The 20,858-nt window shown below is 38.8% G+C and overlaps 1 protein-coding gene across 1 annotated transcript in view; it reads left to right on the top strand.

Moving 5' to 3' along the window:
- Positions 1 to 20,653, top strand: part of LOC116813256 (nucleophosmin-like) — a 54,818-nt gene extending 34,165 nt beyond the window's left edge. The window contains exon 3 of the mRNA XM_032759696.2: positions 19,667 to 20,653. Coding sequence (XP_032615587.2) covers positions 19,667 to 20,653 — 987 coding nt within the window. The remainder of the gene's footprint in view (positions 1 to 19,666) is intronic.
- Positions 20,654 to 20,858: the final 205 nt, after the last annotated feature.

Below are 20,858 nucleotides of genomic sequence, written 5' to 3'. Positions count from 1 at the left end.
ATCCACATACACAAGTAGATAGGGTATGAGTGGCCTTGGTGCAATTCAGAGATATAAGAAATTCAGAGATATAAGAAAGCATATAAGAACAGAGATATAAGAACAGCATTTTGCTGTTCAAATTTTTATAAAGTAATTGGATCAAAATAAAATCTCATGAGTAATATTAATTTTTCAAACTCTTTAATTGTTCATGTTATTTATAATTTAATTTTTCTACTTTTAAAACAATACATGTGCATTACACGTTTTGCAACCTAGTAATGCTGTGTTAAAGGAAATGAGGTTAGATTGAAATGATTTGTTCTGACTGAATGAAATCACTCTTTTATTTTTTAGTGCATATCAGTCATTACATTAAATATTAATTTTAGAAATGTGTGGAGATCAATGTGGTCTTGGTTTGGGTTTGGTTTGTTCTTGTTTCTCTAGTTTCTTGAGGTGTGAACTTAGATCGTCTATTTGTGCTCTTTCAGACTTTTTGATGTAGGCGTTTAATGCTGTGAGCTTTCCTCTTAGCACCACTTTTGTTGTATCCCAGTGGTATTGGTTGGTTGTGTCACTGTTTTTGTTTAGTTCAAAGAATTTTTAAATTTCCATCTTGATTTTATTGTTGACCCAAAGATCATTCAGGAGGAAGGAGACCCTATGATTATCATAGCATATTGCCAGAGAGTTTCCAGGCTAAGAGAAAAGGGGAGCTCAGCCTATGTCAAATGAAACTAAGGTGATTGGAGTTTGCAGGCCAGTGTACTGGAAGAAACAGAATTGTGTATAGAGGAAACTTTGGATATGTTCAGAGGGTCCCCTCAAGTATTCAGCCGAGTATTGATCAGCACATGCTTGTGAGGAAACTACCTGAGTCTGGGGATAGAACCAACTGAAAGGATTAGAGGTAATAGTGTCTGATATTTATACACAACTGAAAATATGGGTTATTTTTGCCAGTTAAACTGGAAAATGGCAAGATTCATGGGGCATTAGTTAGAGTGCTGATTGGCAGGTTCTTGCATCTGTAATGGGATAATTAGCTGGAGAATGAATACTGCTCTAGTCCTGTCTGACAAATATCGAAAGCAAGATCTGAAACAATAAAATAGTTTTCAAGTAACTTAATTTCAGTCTAGAAAAGAGCTCAAGAATATTTAGAATAAAACAAAAAATATCACTCAACATGGTAATATTCACAATGTTTAGCACCTCCCCAAAATTTCCAGGCAAACAAAAAAGCAGGAAAATACAACCTATAAGATCAAATCAATTAAAACTGGCTGCAAACCACACAGATGTTAGAATTAGCAGTCAAGGACACTAAAACTGTATTCTGTGTATTCAAAAAGTTAAGTCTTAAGAGGAAGGAGTTTTGCTTGAATCTGGGAGGCAGAGGTTGCAGTGAGCTAAGATCATGCCGTTGCACTCCAGCCTGTGCAACAGAGTCAGACTCAGTCTCAAAAAACAAACAAACGACAAACAAACAAACAACAAACAAACACCATATATTTTAAAGACCCAAATTCAACTTCTAAGGAAAAAATGATAATGTGCAAAGTTAAAAACACACTGTGTGATCAGCTAGAACTCTCTAGCTAAGTAAATTGTTCCCCAACCAGTATTTTTTGTTGGAATTCAAAATGATTTCTTGACCATTATAAATTAATGTACATCATGAATTTTAGGGCTTCATTGAGAATGAAGTCATGAATGTTAATTCCTCAGTGATTAAGGGTTCATTTATATTTACAAGTGGAAAATTGTACCTGGCTTCAAGAACCTACAATTTAATTGGAAAGACTGAACCCTCATGAAGGTAGGAAGAGAGTAAACGCAAAATGATGTGGTGAAATGTATTGACATTTTTATCCCACCATCAGCTTCCCTTATCATTACTCTGTTCATAAGGATAGAGTTTTGAGAGTCAAAAGGTCTTCTATTTTCTGTCTATAAGAGGTGTTTATAGTGGAGTGGAGACTTAGGACTCAAGAGTCCTAAGAGTGGAGACTTAGGACTCAAGAAATTCAGTTTTACTATCTTATGTTTGAATTTTTTAGGTTGCTTCTGGCCTTCAAGTCCTAGGCTGTTGAGGTCTAATAGTGGCTCTACTTAGTAAGTCATAGATAGGTGTTGTGAGTTGAATTTTGTTTCTCCAAAAGAGACATATTGAGGTTTTAACTCAAGTATTTATTTGCTATGGTCTGAATATTTCTGGCCCCCAAAATTCATATGTTAAAACCTAATCTCAATGTGATGTGTTAGAAAATGAGGCCTTTGGGAACTGATGAGGTCATGAGAATAGAGCCCTCATGAACGGGATTAGTGCCCTTATAAAAGAAGCCCCAGAGAGCTGACTTGTGCTTCTATCATTTGAGGACACAATGAGAAGGCACCATCTATGAACCAGGCAACAAGACCTCATCAGACCCTGAATCTGTTGGCACCTTGACCTTGGGCTGCCCGGCCTCCAGAACTGTAAGAAATAAATGTTTGTTGTTTATAGGCCATCCAGTTAAGATATTTTGTTATAGAAGTCTGAATGGACTAAGATACCTTAAATGTGATCTTATTTGGAAATAGGGTTTTGCAGATATTATCAAGTTAAGATGATGTCACCCTGGATTAAAGTGGGTGACCAGTGTCCTTATAAGGAGAAAGATTTAAAGGCACAGAGGAAACACTGGGAAGAAGGCCATGGGTAGACAGAGGCAGAAGTTGGAGCTGTGCTGCCTTAAGCCAAGGAATGCCAAGGATCACCAGCGACCACCAGAGGCTAGGAGAAGTGAGAAAGAATGATCCCCTAGACCCTAAGAGGGAGTGTGGCCCTGCTGACATTCTCAGACTTCTAGCCTTCAAATTGTGAGACAAAAAATCTCTGTTGTAAGCTTTCCCATTTGTGATTTGTTATAGCAGCTTTAGGAAACTGATACTGTAGGAAACATTGCAATCTTAGCTCAACGTCTGCCTAATCAGTGCCCATGCCCCAAACTTGTAAGGTGGCAAGAAGTGGTTGCCATCCCCTTCCAGAGTACTTCCTGACTTGCTAACTTTCCCCAGACCAAACACACTCTAGATGGAGAGACATATATTTCCTTTACAGAGTTAAAGGCAATTGCAGGAACAACCTCAATTTTAATGTCTCTCTGTATTCATTCCCTTTGAAAGTGCTCTCTCATACTGGGTTTGGACCTGTGATGCCGTTTTGTTTTTGTCTGGTCAGTGGGACTGTAGCAAATACAATTCAAGCAGAGATGTAGGATGTGCTTGAACATCTGGGGTTGCCCTCTTATTGCTCTCAGACCTTACTGCTATGTGAACCCACCTGGGAGAGGCTGCTGGAGAATGAGAGACACCCCAGTCATTCCACTTGAGGCTTTCATAAGCCAGTCAGCTCCAGCTGGCTCACACACTAACACCGGACTCATAAACAAGCCCAGCCAATTGACAAGGCTCACCCAAGACCAGAATTGCTGCCCAGCTGAGGCCAGTCCAAGTTACTCTTGCGAATTTTGTTAATAAGTAGGTATTAAAAGAATAGCTACTATCAAGTATGATTATGATTTTTTTTTTTTAATTTTAAAAGAAGAGGGGGCAGGGCCAAGATGGCCGACTAGAAGCAGTGGTGATCAGAGGCTCACACTGAAAAGAATCAAAAGAGTGTGCGAATCCTGCACTGGCAACCAAGTATCCAGGTTCTGCCATCAGGACTGACTAGGCGGCTGGCATGACCCATGGAGAGGAAGGAAGAGCAGTGTGGTGCGGCAGCCCACCTGAGAGCCACACGGAGCAGGGGAGCCCTCATCCCCCAGCCAAGGGAGGTGATGAGTGAGCTTGCTACCCAGCCTTGGAAACCGTGCTTTTTCCATGGAACTGTGCAATCCACAGATTGAAAGATCCTACTCATGAGCCCACACCACACCATTGGAGCCTAGGATCCCAATCACGAAGCCACGCAGATTCAGAACAGCCACTTGACTAGAATATGCTTAAGTCTGCAGAGTTCCCAGGGGGAGGGGTGGTCAGCATCACAGCTGCAGCTGCCTGCTGTCTAAGCCATCTGAGTTCCTTGGGGGAGGGGTGGCAGCCAACACTGGGGCTGCTAGCTGCGTAACACATTAAGCTCCCAGAGTGGCGAGGTGGGGTGCAAAGGAATGGCAGCAGCCATCTCTATAGCTCCAGGCAACACTTTTCCCCTGTTGGAGCCAAGGAGAATGGACCTCTTGGTCCCAAGAGGTATTCCCCACAGCCCAACACACCGGCTGTGGCAGATTGCAGCAAGAGTGCCTCTTCAGGCCGGACACTGGCCCATTTCTCCTCACCGGGCAGGGCCACCCTGCAGGAACTCCAGCCAGGCACTCAGGGTCAGAACTCTGATCTCACTGGGCCTTAGCCACTAGGAGGAGGGGTGGCCATAGTCTCCATGGACCAGCAGAATTAGTCTTTCCTCCTGCCAGCTCTGAGGAATCCAATAGTCCAGACGAGTAAGTTTCCTCCCAGTGCAGCACACCCCCTCCACCAAGGGACAATCAAAGTGCTTTGTTAAATGGGTCCTGCTTCCTATGCCACCCAACTGGGTGAGACCCTCCAACAGGGGTTGTCAGACACCCTATATAAGAGCTTTCCTACTGGCATCAGGTTGGTGCCCTCAAGGTCAGAGATCCCAGAGGAAGGAGCAGGCACCCATTTTGCTGTTCTCCAGCCTCTTCAAGTGATATCTCCAGGCATAGGAGTGAACCAGAAGAATAGGGACTCAAGGGAACCCCTAGCAAACTGCACAGCCCTACAGAAGAGGGACCTGATTATTGAAAGAAAAACACACACAACGGAAAGAAACAACAACAGCATCAAAAAAAAGTCCCTACAAAAACCTCATCCAAGGGTCAACAGCCTCAAAGATCAACTAGACAAACTCATGAAAATGAGAAAGAATCAATGAAAAAATGCTGGAAACCCAAAAGGCCAGAATGGCTCTTCCCTTCCAAATAATCACTACACTTCTCGAGCAAGTGTGCAGAACTGTATGGAGGATGAGATGGACGAATTGACAGAAGTAGGCTTCAGAAGGTGGGTAATAAAAAAATTCTGCCAAGGTAAAGGATCATGCCCTACCTCATTGCAAAGAAGCTAAGAACTTTGATAAAAGGTTACAGGAGCTGCTAACTAGAATAATCAGTTTAGAGAGGAACATAAATGACCTGATGGAGCTGAAAAACACAGCACAAGAACTTCTTGAAGCATACACAAGTATCAATAGCCGAATCGATTAAGCAGAAGAAAGAATATCAGAGATTGAAGACTATCTTGCTGAAATAAAGCAGGCAGACAAGATTAGAGAAAAAGAATAAAAATGAATGAGTAAAACCACCAAGAAATATGGGACTATGTAAAAAAACCAAACCTATGATTGATTGGAGTACCTGAAAGAGATGGGAAGAATAGAACCAAGCTGGAAAACACACTTCAGGATATTATCCAGGAGAAATTCCCCAACCTAGTCAGACAGGACAACATTCAAATTCAGGAAATACAGAGAACAACACTAAGATACTCCCTGAGAAGATCAACCCCAACACACTTAATCATCAGATTCTCCAAGGTTGAAATGAAGGAAAAAATGTTAAGAGCAGACAGAGAGAAAGGCCAGGGCACCTACAAAGGGAAGCCCATCAGAGTAACAGCAGATCTCTCAGGAGAAACCCTACAAGCCAGAAGAGAGTGAGGGCCAGTATTCAACACTCTGAAAGAAAAAAATTTTCAATACAGAATTTCATATCAGGCCAAACTAAGCTTCATAAGCCAAAGAGAAATAAAATCCTTTCCAGACAAGCAAATGCTGAGGGATTTCATCACCACCAGGTCTGGCTTGCAAGAGTTCCTGAAAAAAAGCACTAAATATGGAAAGGAAAAACCAGTATCAACCACTGCAAAAACACACCAAAATATAAAAACCAATGACATTATGAATAAATTTCATCAACTAATGTGCAAATTAACCAGCTAGCATCATGATGACAGGATCAAATTCACACAAAAGAATACTAATCTTAAATGTAAATAGGCTAAATACCCCAATTAAAAGACAAAGACTGGCAAATTGGATAAAGTGTCAAGACCCATTGGTGTGCTGTATTTTAGAAACTCATCTCACATGCAAAGACACACATAGGCTCAAAATAAAGGGATAGAGGAAAATTTAGAAAGTAAATGGAAAGAAAACAAAAAGCAGGGGTTGCAATCCATTTTCTGGAAAAACAGACTTTAAACCAACAAAGATCAAAAAAGACAAAGAAGGACCTTACATAATGGTAAAGGAATCAATTCAACAAGAAGAGCTACCCTAAATATATATGCACTCAATACAGGAGAACCAAGATTCATAAAACGAATTCTTAGAGACTTACAGAGAGACTTAGATTCCCCCATCATAATAGTGGGAGAATTTAACACCCCACTCTCAATATTAGGCAGATCAACAAGACAGAAAATTAACAAGGTTATTCAGGACTTGAATTCAGCTCTGGATAAAGCCAACTTAATAGATATCTACAGAACTCTCCACCCCAAATCAAGAGGATATACATTCTTCTCGGTGCCACATGGAACTTATTCTAAAATCAGCCACATAATTGGAAGTAAAACGCTTCTCAGCAAATGCAAAAGAACTGAAATAATAACAAACAGTGTCTCAGACCACAGTGCAATCAAATTAGAACTCAGGATTAAGAAACTTGCTCAAAACCACACAACTACATGGAAATTGAACAACCTGCTCCTGAAGGACTCCTGGGTGAATAATGAAATTAAGTCAGAAATCAAAAATTTCTTGGAAACCAATGAGAACAAAGAGGCAATACACCAGAATCTCTGAGACATAGATAAAGCAGGGTTAAGAGGGAAATTTATAACACTAAATGCCCACATCAGAAAGCTAGAAAAATCTCAAATTGACACCGTATCATCACAATTAAAAGATCTGGAGAGGCAAGAGCAAACAAATCCAAAAGCTAGCAGAACACAAGAAATAACTAAGATCAGAGTGGAACTGAAGGAGATAGAGACACAAGAAACCCTCCAAAAAATCAGTAAAACCAGGAGCTGTTTTTTCGAAAAAATTAACAAAATAGATAGACTGCTAGGTAGACTAATAAAGAAGAAGAGAGAGAAGAATCAAATAGACACAATAAAAAATGATAAAGAGGATATCACCACTGACCCCAGAGAAATGCAAACTGCCATCAGAGAACACTATAAACACCTCTATGCAAGTAAATTAGAAAATTTAGAAGAAATGGATAAAATCCTGGACACACACACCCTCCCAAGACTAAGCTAGGAAGACGTCGAATCCCTGAACAGACTAGTAACAAATTCTGAAATTGAGGCAGTAATTAATAGCCTACCCACTAAAAAAGCCCAGGACCAGGTGGATTCACAGCCAAATTCTACTGGAGGTACAAAGAGGAGTGGGTACCATTCCTTCTGACTATTGCAAACAATTGAAAAGGAGGGACTTCTCTATCACTAATTTTATGAAGCCAGCATCATTCTGATACCAAAACCTGGCAAAGAGACAACAAAAAAAGAAAACTTCAGGCCAATATCCTTGATGAACATCAATGCAAAAATCCTCAATAAAATACTGGCAAACCTAATCCAGAAGTACTTCAAAAAGCTTATTCACCATGATCAAGATAGTTTCATCCCTTCAATGCAAGGCTGGTTCAACGTATGCAAATCAATAAATGTAATCCATCACATAAACAGAACCAAAGACAGAAACCATATGATTATCTCAATAGATGCAGAAAAGACCTTTGATAAAATTCAACATCCCTTCATATTAAAAACTCTCAATAAACTACATATTGGTGGAACATATCTCAAAATCATAAGAACTATTTAGGCAAACCAACAGCCAATATCATACTGAATGGGCAAAAGCTGGAAGCATTCCCTTTGAAAACCAGCATGGGACAAGTATGCCCCCTCTCACCACTCCTATTCAACATAGTATTGGAAATTCTGGCCAGGGCAATAAGGCAAGAGAAAGAAAGAAAGATATTCAAATAGGAAGAGAGGAAGTCAAATTATCTCTGTTTGCAGATGACATGATTCTATATTGGGAAAACTCCATAGTCTCAGGCCAAATACTCCTTAAGTTGATAAGCAACTTCAGCAAAGTCTCAGGATACAAAATCAATGCACAGAAATCAGAAGCATTCCTATACACCAACAGTAGACAAGCAGATAGCCAAATCATGAGTGATCTCCCATCTACAATTGCTACAAAGAAAATAAAATACCTAGGAATACAGCTCACAAGGGACGTAAAGGACCTCTTCAAGGAGAACTACAAACCACTGCTCAAGGAAATAAGAGAGAACACAAACAAATGGAAAAACATTCCATCCTCATGGATAGAAAGAATCAATATCATTAAAATGGCCATATTGCCCAAAGTAATTTATCAATTCAGTGCTATTCCCATCAGACTATCTTTGATGTTCTTCACAGAATTAGAAAGAACTATTTTAAATTTTATATAAAACCAAAAAAGAACCCATATAAGCCAAGACAATCCTAAGCAAAAAGAAGAAAACTGAAGGCATCATGCTACCTGTCTTCAAACTATACTAGAAGGCTACAGTAACCAAAACAGCATGGTACTGATACCAAAACAGGCATATAGACCAATGGACAGAACAGAGACCCCAGAAATTGCACCACACATCTACGGCCATCTGATCTTTGACAAACCTGACAAAAGCAAGTAATGGGGAAAGGATTCTCTATTTAATAAATATTGCTGGGGGAATTGATTCCCTTTTTTAATAAATAGTGCTGGGAAAACTGGCTAGCCATATGAAGAAAATGAAAACTGGACCCCTTCCTTAGACCTTATGCAAAAATTAACTCAAGATGGATTAAAGACTTAAATGCAAAACCCAAAACCAAAAAAACCCTAGAAGAAAACCTAGGCAATACCATTCAGGACATGGGCATGGGCAAAGATTTCATGACAAAAACGCAGTTTCATAACTGCAACAAAAGCTAAAATTGACAAACGTGATCTAATTAAATTAAAGAGCTTCTGCACAGCAAAAGAAACTATCATCAGAGCGAACAGGCAACCTACAGAATGGGAGAAAATTTTTGCAATCTACCCATCTGACAAAGGTCTAATATCCAGAATCTATAAGGACCTTAAACAAATTTATGAGAAAAAAACAAACAACCCCATCCAAAAGTGGGCAAAGAATACGAACAGACTCTTCTCAAAGAAGACACTTATGTGGTTAATAAACATATGAAAAAAAGCTCAACATCACTGATAATTAGAGAAATGCAAATCAAAACCCCAATGAGATACCATCTCATGCCAGTCAGAATGATGATTATTAAAAAGTCAAGAAACAACAGATGCTGATGAGGCTGTGGAATGTAAATTAGTTCAATCATTGTGGAAGACAGTGTGGCGATTCCTCAAGGATCTTGAACTGGAAATATCATTTGACCCAGCAATCCCATTACCGAGCATATACCCACAGGATTATAAATTATTCTACTATAAAGATACATGCACATGTATGTTTATTGCAGCACTATTTACAATAGCAATGACATGGAACCAACACTAATGCCCAGCAATGATAGACTGGATAAAAAAAAGTGGTACATACACACCATGAAATACAATGCAGCCATAAAAAGGAATGAGATCATGTCCTTTGCAGGGACATGGATGAAGCTGGAAGCCATCATCCTCGGCAAACTAACACAGGAACAGAAAACCAAACACTGCGTGTTCTCACTCATAAGTGGGAGTTGAACAATGAGAACACTTGGGCACAGGGAGAGGAACAACACACACCAGGGCCTGTGCGGGGTTGGGGGGAGTGCAAGTGGAGGGAGAACATTAGGACAAATAGCTAATACATGAGGGGCTTAAAACTTAGATGATGCGTTGATAGGTGCAGCAAACCACCATAGCACACGTTTACCTGTGTAACAAACCTGCATGTTCTGCACATGTATCCCAGAACTTAAAGTAAAATAAAAATTAAAAAAAGAAAGATTCTTCTATTAATTAAAGATTATGTAACTGTAAGTATATCCTCTGAATTTTCACTATTGGCTTTTAATGATGATCAGATGACACGGTAAATTTGTCCTGAGTTTCCTATCATATCTGTTAACTCAACCAACTCTTTGTCAGAACAGTTAACTTTTTTAATCGCTTTTCTGCATCCTGAGAGCTGAGGTGAATAAATGGTGTTGTTATATGCAGCTAAATTTTGGGGTTGTTTATTATGCAGCAAGTGCTACCTGATAGAGAAGGGTTGGCAGATCCCACAGGGAAGCCACAGTAATAGCCCCCAGGAAAGAAGCCTCAGGCAGAATCAGACCTTCAGAAGGAAGATATTTTTTAAGGATGTTTTCTTCCTCTTGGCATTTGCAACTCCTATTTCTCACTCTATTAGGGAAGAGATTTGAATATTAGAGAAAACCTAATTGAATCTAATACTCCCCCACCCCAAATGAGTAAGTAAAAGCCACTCACAGCTGTCATTCTTGATGCATATGACAAACTCAGGACAAAATCAGATGACCCTTAGCAGAGCAACGTTAGGGTATAATAAAAGACATGCTAATGGGAAGATATGTTTTCCTCCTATAAGAATATAACGTGTTGTTTTGGAAAAAGTAATGTTTGCTGTAGGGAAGTGTGCCAGCTTCCTAGGCAACTTCCAAGAAAATCAGCTACAGCTTCCAGGCGGGGAGGTTGAACTGGAATGAGGAGCACTGACAACCCACTCCTTACTCCTTAATAATGCCAGAACCTACTTGACCCCTTTCAACTAAACAAAGGAAAATTTTCATTAGCCTCCATCCCAAACTTGAGAAACTTTAGTTTGTAGAAAACAGGAAGAAGGATCAAGGAGAGGATGAAACCTCTTCCTCACATGGAGAGGCGAGAGCCGGGACACCCAACCAACGCATTGGAAGTAGGAGTCAGGGGTAAGAGGACGGACGTCGAGGAGAGGAGAAAGTGAGCATTTGTGCAGACATCAACTTTCCAAAGGTTTAATCCTGTCTGAGGGCTTTCTTCCTCTGCAGTGAGGTTGAGGGAATATATGTACAACATAAAGACTGGGCCTCACTCACAGCACTGCTTCTACCAGGCGCTGGAGGCACAGTAGATCCTCTGAAATGGCACAGAAGTAACCTTCAGTTCGTTTTGTTTGGTGTGCAAGGGGTTGAGGGAAGGCTGTAGCAGAGAAGCAGTGGCGGGAGCCTCAGCCCTCCCTGGGGTCACTAGACAGTGTCTTCACTGGGGATCAGCTGCCCAGAGAGAAAACGGTAGGCTGGAGAGCCAGCAAAACGGAAACTGAATTTCATCATTATCTTTCCCTGCACCCCACCGTCCCACTGCCAAACAAAAGATGCCAGGAAAATACCTGGGTGAGAGAGAAGAGGGGAGGATTTTGCACAGCTGGGGTATACAAAATATCCACAAATGCAAGTGATAGCAGACCATCAGAATAAATAGATCCCTAGAGGAGTAAGGAAGTACTCAGAAAGAATGGTATTATCTGATAAACATTTGAAAAATCCTTTTATTCTTTTTCTTTGCTGATAAAATTAATATATATTCATAACATATAATTTTTAAAGTTCACAGAATACTACCTACAATATTTTCATGAATGTATGTGTGTATATATATGTTTACATGTGTGTATATAATGGTTTTAGGTTTTTCTAGACACGTATTTTCCAAAATTGGAATCATACGATGTATAGATTTGTAATCTATTTTAATTTTTATTTAATATTATATAACAATTATGATTAAATGCCATTACAGAGCATATTTTTTTTTTTTTTTGAGACAAGATCTTGCTCCATTAGCCAGGCTAGAGTGCCGTGGCAGCATCATGCTGACTGCAGCGTTGACCCCTGGGCTCAAGGGATCCTCCTACCTCAACCTCCCAAGCAGCTAGGTTTATAAGCACACACCACCATGTCTGGCTAATTTTTTTTTTTTTTTTGCATTTTTTTGTACAGTTGGGTTTTTCCATGTTGCCCAGGCTAGTCTTCAACTCCTGGCTTCAAGCTATCCTCCCACCTCGGCCTCCAAAATTCCTGGAATTATAGGCATGAACCACCACTCCCAGCTAAGAATACAGTTTTAATGGCTGTACTGTATCACATCTTATGAATGCAGCCTAATATTTTTTACATTATCCTCTATTTTTAAATGTTAGTTAGCTTGTAACTATATCACATTTCCACATTGTACTGAAAATTTCTGTAAATAAACTTTATGTGTATTTCTGACTTTTTAAAATAGTAAATTATTAGGAATTCTACACATTAGAACAAAGCATATGTACATATTTTAGTATTTAAATACTAAGACTGTGGGTTCTGGAGCCAGAAATCTTGGTTTTGGCAACCAGACCTTCATTTACTTGTGGTATAGTCTTAGGCTATTAATAATATCTTTTCAGGGCTCGGTTTCTTCATTTGTAAAATGACCATCAAAATAAAAACACCTAGCTTCCAGAAGGACCATGATAATTTAATGGGCAAATACAAAAGCCCTTTGCAAGGTGTAAAGCCTATACAAATGTTAGTTGTTGGTATTACCGCCATGTTTCCAAATCTTGTTTCCTCCCAAGTTGCCACTTGAAATATGACAGCCATAACCCAGTTCTGTATATGCCATGGAGATACGGACAGAGTAAGCAAGGCTGTTCTTCAGGGCTAACAGGGGTAGGGGAGGACACTTCCTACCTCCCACTAGAAATCTCTGTAACAAGAATTTATGTCTCTCTGACATCTCATGCCAACACTGCATGGCCTGTGGGGAAAAGGGTCACAGAGAGTATGCAGCCAGGTTAACTTATTACCATAAATGTGCTTGGAATTGAAGAAGAAAATCAAGTAAGGGCAAATGGGAAAAAGGCGCTGTCTGCAGCTGGCATTTACTTTCTGCAAGATTAAAACATTCAGCTGAATAAATTGATGTCATATCTCTGTAGCTGGTCAGGGGCACATAATGAAATAAAAATGCAATGCAATTGCATCCCCCCCTCAAGAGAAGGTACAATTTTTATTCCTTCTCTGCATACCTGAAGCCCTGCAAACGTTGAGAAGGAAAGACAGGTGAGGCCAAGTGTCTCAGGATGCATTGGGATGTGTGAACTTGAAAGGATGAGAGAGGGAAGAAAGTGACAGATAAATGCTCTTTTGGAATCAAGGCCAATCGAACTGCCTTTCCTCCCATGCCCCACCCTTGTGGTTTTGCTAGGTGGAAAGTATATATGAGAACATTGAAGAATGGGCACTATAACTATTTGAAGAAGGAGAGAAAGAGAAGACAAAAGAAGGGAGGGAGAGAGGAAGGGAGGGAGAGAAGGAGAGAGAAAAAGAGACTCTAATTGAAAATAAGTACAACAGATGCCTTAAAATAACCTTGAGAGTCTGGCAATTGGACTTTTAAAAATATAAAACTCCAAACATGTTTCATCTATCTCTGTAGTTTCCAAAAGGATTGAAATGAAATGTGAGGAAAGATTTTGGACAGAAAGGGCAGTTGGACTGAGAAAAATTGTAGCACCTTCCCTGAGATATTTAAAAATAGCCTCACTGCTCTGGAATGCTAAATGTGGGTATGTCTGAGAGTGGGGAAATTTCAAGACCAATCTTGGTTTACTCAGATCCTGCTATGTTGTACTACACAGCTAAACTTATTTCTTTTATAGCTGGCAACATGAAATGGAAGCCTAAAGTATAAAATTGAGGGAAATTATACAGCGATGAGTGTTTCCAAACACTTTCCAAGGCATTGCAGTATTTTTTTCCCCACAGAAAAGACTCTCATCCATTCAGTGAGCATTTTGGCTTTGAGGTGATATTAGAACTGGGTGATAAAGACAGAAATTAATTATACAGGCAGACAAAAGGAAATAAAATTACGATTCATTTAAGCATGCTAGATATCCCATATTTATTATAGCTCAAAGTAATAAAAGATTTGTTTTCAGCAACCTCATTTCCTTATTGTCTTTGATTTTCACACAGCTTACCACCTCAAACCTTTCCTTTTACCCAATATTTGCTCTCACAAAACATGTGCTGACCTTCCCCCATTAAAAAGCCTTCAAATCAAGCCATTTAATGTGATAATAAAAGGAAAAAGGCAACTATTCTGTGCCAGTCATTGTGATGTATATAGTACATTACTCATCTCACTCAGTCTTTACAACAAACTTATTTAGTAACCAAAGTGCAGACAAGTTTGACAGTTTGCCCAGAAGGCCAGGATTTTGAACCTTACTTCTCTCCTTCCTTTAGACTTTGCCAGATATATTCTATTTCCAGTAATGTCAGGCTTGGTTGCTTGGACCAGCTGTCTCAGTAAAAACAGCTAAAATGAATATATTAAATATATGATAATCTATTTTTTAAACTTATAAAATAATTATATATAAGATAAGATCTATATATAAAATCTTATACATAGATTATATATAATTGATTATATGTATATATACATGTACACACATATGTAATATTTATTTATTAATATTTATTCTTTAGAATATAAGATATAATAGGATATATTCACATCTTCATAGATATATTAAAGAGCTGAGAAAGTACTAGGTTAACATTGCAAGAGAACAGTAACTCAGAAAAATGGCATGAGCATCTGGAAGCTAGTCCTGAGATAATTCGCTGAGACTGACAAATTTGAACTCTTGTTTTGATGGCTTTATGAGATGTGGGGACAGAAGTAAAACCAGACCAGCATTAAGACAGGTAATGTAGCTGAAAAATTAGCTGAGAATTGAAAAACTCTACTCTCATTATGATGGTGAATTGGATGTAGACTAAACCTCTCATGACATTGAAGCCCAAGTCAAATCATCCAGGCTTGAATAAAACTGCAAATCTTGAATTTAAATTAAGTTGTTCCTGATAATATTAGTTCAGCAGGCATGAGGCAGAAGTAAACAAGTTCTCTTTGGAGAAAGAACATTTATTCTAGACCACAGAGTATTCATACAAATAACTTTTAAGGCATAATGACCACAAAGATAGCCAGGCATACAAAAAAATCAGAACACATTAGGGACAACCTAATAACAGACAATAGAAAGATACAGAAAAAGACCTTACTAACTAAAATGATCAAAAACAGACTATGCTTAAATAAATTAGAGAAAAACTTGAAACTAGTATTATTCTTAAACAAATTAGAGAAGAATTTGAAAGCCATCTGCAGGATATAGGTAATGTTAAAAGGGAAATCAATATAAAAATTAAAATTGCTAAAATTAGAAACTTTATAACATGTTAAACAATAGGCATAGCTAAAGAGAATATTCATGAACTGGAAGACTAATCAGAAGAAAATTTCATGTATGTAGCATAGCATGGAGGAATAAAAAGAGGAAAAATATGAAAGAAGGTAAGTTATGGAGCATTCAATACAGAAGAATAATTTGTATTTAACAGAAATGCTCTGTAATTCCTTAGAATGCTTTAGAATTTCCCTTTAAGAAGAAAAGGAATGAGATATAGGTAATATTTAAAAAATAATTATTAAGACTACTCAAAACAGATGAATGATGATAAATTACATTTGCAGAATACCAAGAAATCATAAGCAGGATAAATTAAAAGAACTATACATTTAGATATATTGTAGCAAAACTATAGAGAAATAGAGACAAAGAAAGATACTCCTCCAGAAGATCAACTCCAAGACACAGAGTTGTCAGATTCACCAAAGTTGAAATGAAGGAAAAAATGTTCAGGGCAGACAGAGAGAAAGGTTGGGTTACCCACAAAGGGAAGCCCATCAGACTAACAGCGGATCTCTTGGCAGAAACTCTACAAGCCAGAAGAGAGTGGGGGCCAATATTCAACATTCTTAAAGAAAAGAATTTTCAACCCAGAATTTCATATCCAGCCAAACTAAGCTTCATAAGTAAAGGAGAAATAAAATCCTTTACAGACAAGCAAATGCTGAGAGATTTTGTCACCACCAGGCCTGCCCTACAAGAGCTCCTGAAGGAAGCACTACAACATGGAAAGGAACAACCAGTACCAGCCACTGCAAAAAATAGGCCAAATTGTAAAGACCATAGATGCTAGGAAGAAACTGCATCAACTAACGAGCAAAATAATCAGCTAACATCATAATGACAGGATCAAATTCACACATAACAATATTAACCTTAAATGTAAATGGGCTAAATGCTCCAATTAAAAGACACAGCCTGGCAAATTGGATAAAGAGTCAAGAACCATCAGTGTGCTGTATTCAGGAGACTCATCTCACATGCAGAGACACACAGGCTCAAAATAAAGGGATGGAGGAAGATACACCAAGCAAATGGAAAACAAAAAAAGGCAAGGGTTGCAATCCAAGTCTCTGATAAAACAGACTTTAAACCAACAAAGATCAAAAGAGACAAAGAAGGCCATTACATAATGGTAAAGGGATCAATTCAACAAGAAGAGCTAACTATCCTAAATATATATGCACCCAATACAGGAGCACCCAGATTCATAAAGCAAGTCCTTAGGGACCTAGAAAGAGACTTAGACCCCCACACAATAATAATGGGCAACTTTAACACCCCACTGTCAACATTAGACAGATCAACGAGACAGAAAGTTAACAAGGATATCCAGGAGTTGAACTCAGCTCTGCACCAAGTGGACCTAATAGACATCTACAGAACTCTCCACCCCAAATCAACAGAATATACATTCTTCTCAGCACCACATCACACTTATTCCAAAATTGACCACATAGTTGGAAGTAATGCACTCCCCAGCAAATATAAAAGAAGAGAAATTATAACAAACTGTCTCTCAGAACACAGTGCAATCAAACTAGAACTCAGGATGAAGAAACTCAATAAAAACCACGGTAGTTCATGGAAACTGAACAATCTGCTCCTGAATGACAACTGGGTATATAACGAAATGAATGCAGAAATAAAGATGTTTTTTGAAACCAATGAGAACAAACACACAACATACCAGAATCTCTGGGACACATTTAAAGCAGTTTGTAGAGGGAAATTTATAGCACTAAATGCCCACAAGAGAAAGCAGGAAAGATCTAAAATTCACACCCTAGCATCACAATTGAAAGAACTAGAGAAGCAAGAGCAAACACATTCAAAAGCTGGCAGAAGGCAAGAAATAACTAAGATCAGAGCAGAACTGAAGGAGATGGAGACACAAAAATTCCTTCAAAAAATCAATGAATCCAGGAGCTGGTTTTTTGAAAAGATTAACAAAATTGATAGACCACTAGCAAGATTAATAAAGAAGAAAAGAGAGAAGAATCAAATAGACACAATAAAAAATGATAAAGGGGATATCACCACTGATCTCACAGAAATACAAACTACCATCAGAGAATACTATAAACACCTCTATGAAAATAAACTAGAAAATCTAGAAGAAATGCATAAATTCCTGGACACATACACCCTCCCAAGACTAAACCAGGAAGAAGTTGAATCTCTGAATAGACCAATAACAGGCTCTGAAATTGAGGCAATAATTAATAGCTTACCAACCAAAAAAAGTCTAGGACCAGACAGATTCACAGCTGAATTCTACCAGAGGTACAAGGAGGAGCTGGTACCATTCCCTCTGAAACTATTCCAATCAATAGAAAAAGAGGGAATCCTCCCTAACTCATTTTATGAGGCCAGCATCATCCTGATACCAAAGCCTGGCAGAGACATAACAAAAAAAGAGAATTTTAGACCAATACCCCTGATGAACATCGATGCAAAAATCCTCAACAAAATACTGGCAAACCGAATCCAGCAGCACATCAAAAACTTATCCACCATGATCAAGTGGGCTTCATCCCTGGGATGCAAGGCTGGTTCTACATACACAAATCAATAAATGTAATCCAGCATATAAACAGAACCAAAGACAAAAACCACATGATCATCTCAATAGATGCAGAAAAGGCCTTTGACAAAATTCAACAGCCCTTCATGCTAAAAACTCTCAATAAATTAGGTATTGATGGGATGTATCTCAAAATAATAAGAGCTGTTTATGACAAACCCACAGTCAATATACTGAATGGGCAAGAACTGGAAGCATTCCCTTTGAAAACTGGCACAAGACAGGGATGTCCTCTCTCACCACTCCTGTACAACATAGTGTTGGAAGTTCTGGCCAGGGCAATCAGGCAGGAGAAAGAAACAAAGAATATTCAGTTAGGAAAAGAGGAAGTCAAATTGTCCCTGTTTGCAGATGACATGATTGTATATTCAGAAAACCCCAACATCTCAGCCCAAAGTCTCCTTAAGCTGATAGGCAACTTCGGCAAAGTCTCAGGATAAAAAATCAATGTGCAAAAATCACAAGCATTCTTATATACACAAAACACAGACAAACAGAGAGCCAAATCATGAGTGAACTCCCATTCACAATTGCTTCAAAGAGGATAAAATACCTAGGAATTCAACTTACAAGGGATGTGAAGGATGTCTTCAAGGAGAACTACAAACCACTGCTCAAGGAAATAAAAGAGGACACAAACAAATGGAAGAACATTCCATGCTCATGGATAGGAAGAATGAATATTGTGAAAATGGCCATACTTCCCAATGTGATTTACAGATTTAATGCCATCCCCATCAAGCTACCAATGACTTTCTTCACAGAACTGGAAAAAACCACTTTAAAGTTCATATGGAACCAAAAAAGAAACTGCATTGCCAAGACAATCCTAAGCCAAAAGAACAAAGCTGGAGGGATCACGCTACCTGACTTCAAACTATACTACAAGGCTACAGTAACCAAAACAGCATGGTACTGGTACCAAAATAGAGATCTAGACCAATGGAACAGAACAGAGCCCTCAGAAATAATATCACACATATACAACTATCTGATCTTTGACAAACTGGACAAAAACAAGAAATGGGAAAGGATTCCCTATTAAACAAATGTTGCTGGGGAAACTGGTTAGCTATATGTAGAAAGCTGAAACTGGATCCCTTCCTTACACCTTATACAAAAATTAATTCAAGATGGATTAAAGACTCAAATGTTAAGCCTATTCTGTTTCCTGACAATTCTAATCCCGGTTGTTCTAGAAGGTTGGTGCATCCTAAGTCCTTCTTCCTGTAACAAGTGTCTGTTTGAAATGCTTGTTCCCTACTGGCGTAAAGAAATAGCACTTGAACATAAATTTAATTTACTCAGCAAGGCCATTTTTATACTTTCTGCAGAAAGGGTACACTAGCCAGCAGTTTTGCCATGAGAATACACCAAACAAAGGAGACAGGGTCATTTATAACCTGACAGATCCACCCTACTGCTGTGTCCAGTTTCCATTGGCTGGAACACGATCTCACATTCTGTATTTGTCCCGATTGGCTAGCAACTTAGAACTTTTTAAAAGAGGCAAAGGTAGAGGAGAACAAAGGAAGGAGGAAGTAACTTGTGGAATGCTGAGAAAGATAAAAACACCTTTAAATAAGGAAGAGGAACAGGTTATGTCCTAATGCTTGCTTGGACCATTATAAGCATGCCAGGGCAAATATTTAGGCTAAGTTGTAGGAGCTAAGAACATAAAGTACATTGATTTCTTTATCACGGCTAGCAGATATTTAAGAATGTCCGCTGGTGTGATTCCGTCCTGCACGGCTGTTCTCTGAAGCAGCGTTCGTTTATCTCCGTCCACCTTCCCTCCTACCTAAGTGCATGCCACCACCCAGTGGAAGATTCGATGGACTTGGACATGAGCCCCCTGAGGCCCCAGAACTATCTTTTCAGTTGTGAACTAAAGGCCGACAAAGATTATCACTTTAAGGTGGATAATGATGAAAATGAGCACCAGTTATCTTTAAGAACGGTCAGTTTAGGGGCTGGTGCAAAGGATGAATTGCACATTGTTGAAGCAGAGGCAATGAATTACGAAGGCAGTCCAATTAAAGTAACACTGGCAACTTTGAAAACGTCTGTACAGCCAACAGTTTCCCTTGGGGGCTTTGAAATAACACCACCAGTGGTCTTAAGGTTGAAGTGTGGTTCAGGGCCAGTGCATATTAGTGGACAGCACTTAGTAGCTGTGGAGGAAGATGCAGAGTCAGAAGATGAAGAGGAGGAGGATGTGAAACTCTTAAGTATATCTGGAAAGCGGTCTGCCCCTGGAGGTGGCAGCAAGGTTCCACAGAAAAAAGTAAAACTTGCTGCTGCTGCTGATGATGAAGATGATAATGATGAAGATGATGATGATGATGATTTTGATGATGAGGAAGCTGAAGAAAAAGCACCAGTGAAGAAATCTATACAAGATACACCAGCCAAAAATGCACAAAAGTCAAATCAGAATAGAAAAGACTCAAAACCATCATCAACACCAAGATCAAAAGGACAAGAATCCTTCAAAAAACAGGAAAAAACTTCTAAAACACCAAAAGGACCTAGTTCTGTAGAAGACATTAAAGCAAAAATGCAAGCAAGTATAGAAAAAGGTGGTTCTCTTCCCAAAGTGGAAGCCAAGTTCATCAATTATGTGAAGAATTGCTTCCGGATGACTGACCAAAAAGCTATTCAAGATCTCTGGCAGTGGAGGAAGTCTCTTTAAGAAAATAGTTTAAACAATTTGTTAAAAATTTTCCATCTCATTTCATTTCTGTAACAGTTGATATCTGGCTGTCCTTTTTATAATGCAGAGTGAGAACTTTCCCTACCATGTTTGATAGATGTTGTCCAGGTTCTATTGCCAAGAATGTGCTGTCCAAAATGCCTGTTTAGTTTTTAAAGATGGAACTCTACCCTTTGCTTGGTTT

The sequence above is a fragment of the Hylobates moloch genome, unplaced genomic scaffold (genome assembly GCF_009828535.3).
Source record: "Hylobates moloch isolate HMO894 unplaced genomic scaffold, HMol_V3 SCAFFOLD_9, whole genome shotgun sequence".
Taxonomy (NCBI): Eukaryota; Metazoa; Chordata; class Mammalia; order Primates; family Hylobatidae; genus Hylobates; species Hylobates moloch.
Note: the sequence above shows the minus strand (reverse complement) of the source record. Positions and strands in the feature narration are given on the sequence as shown.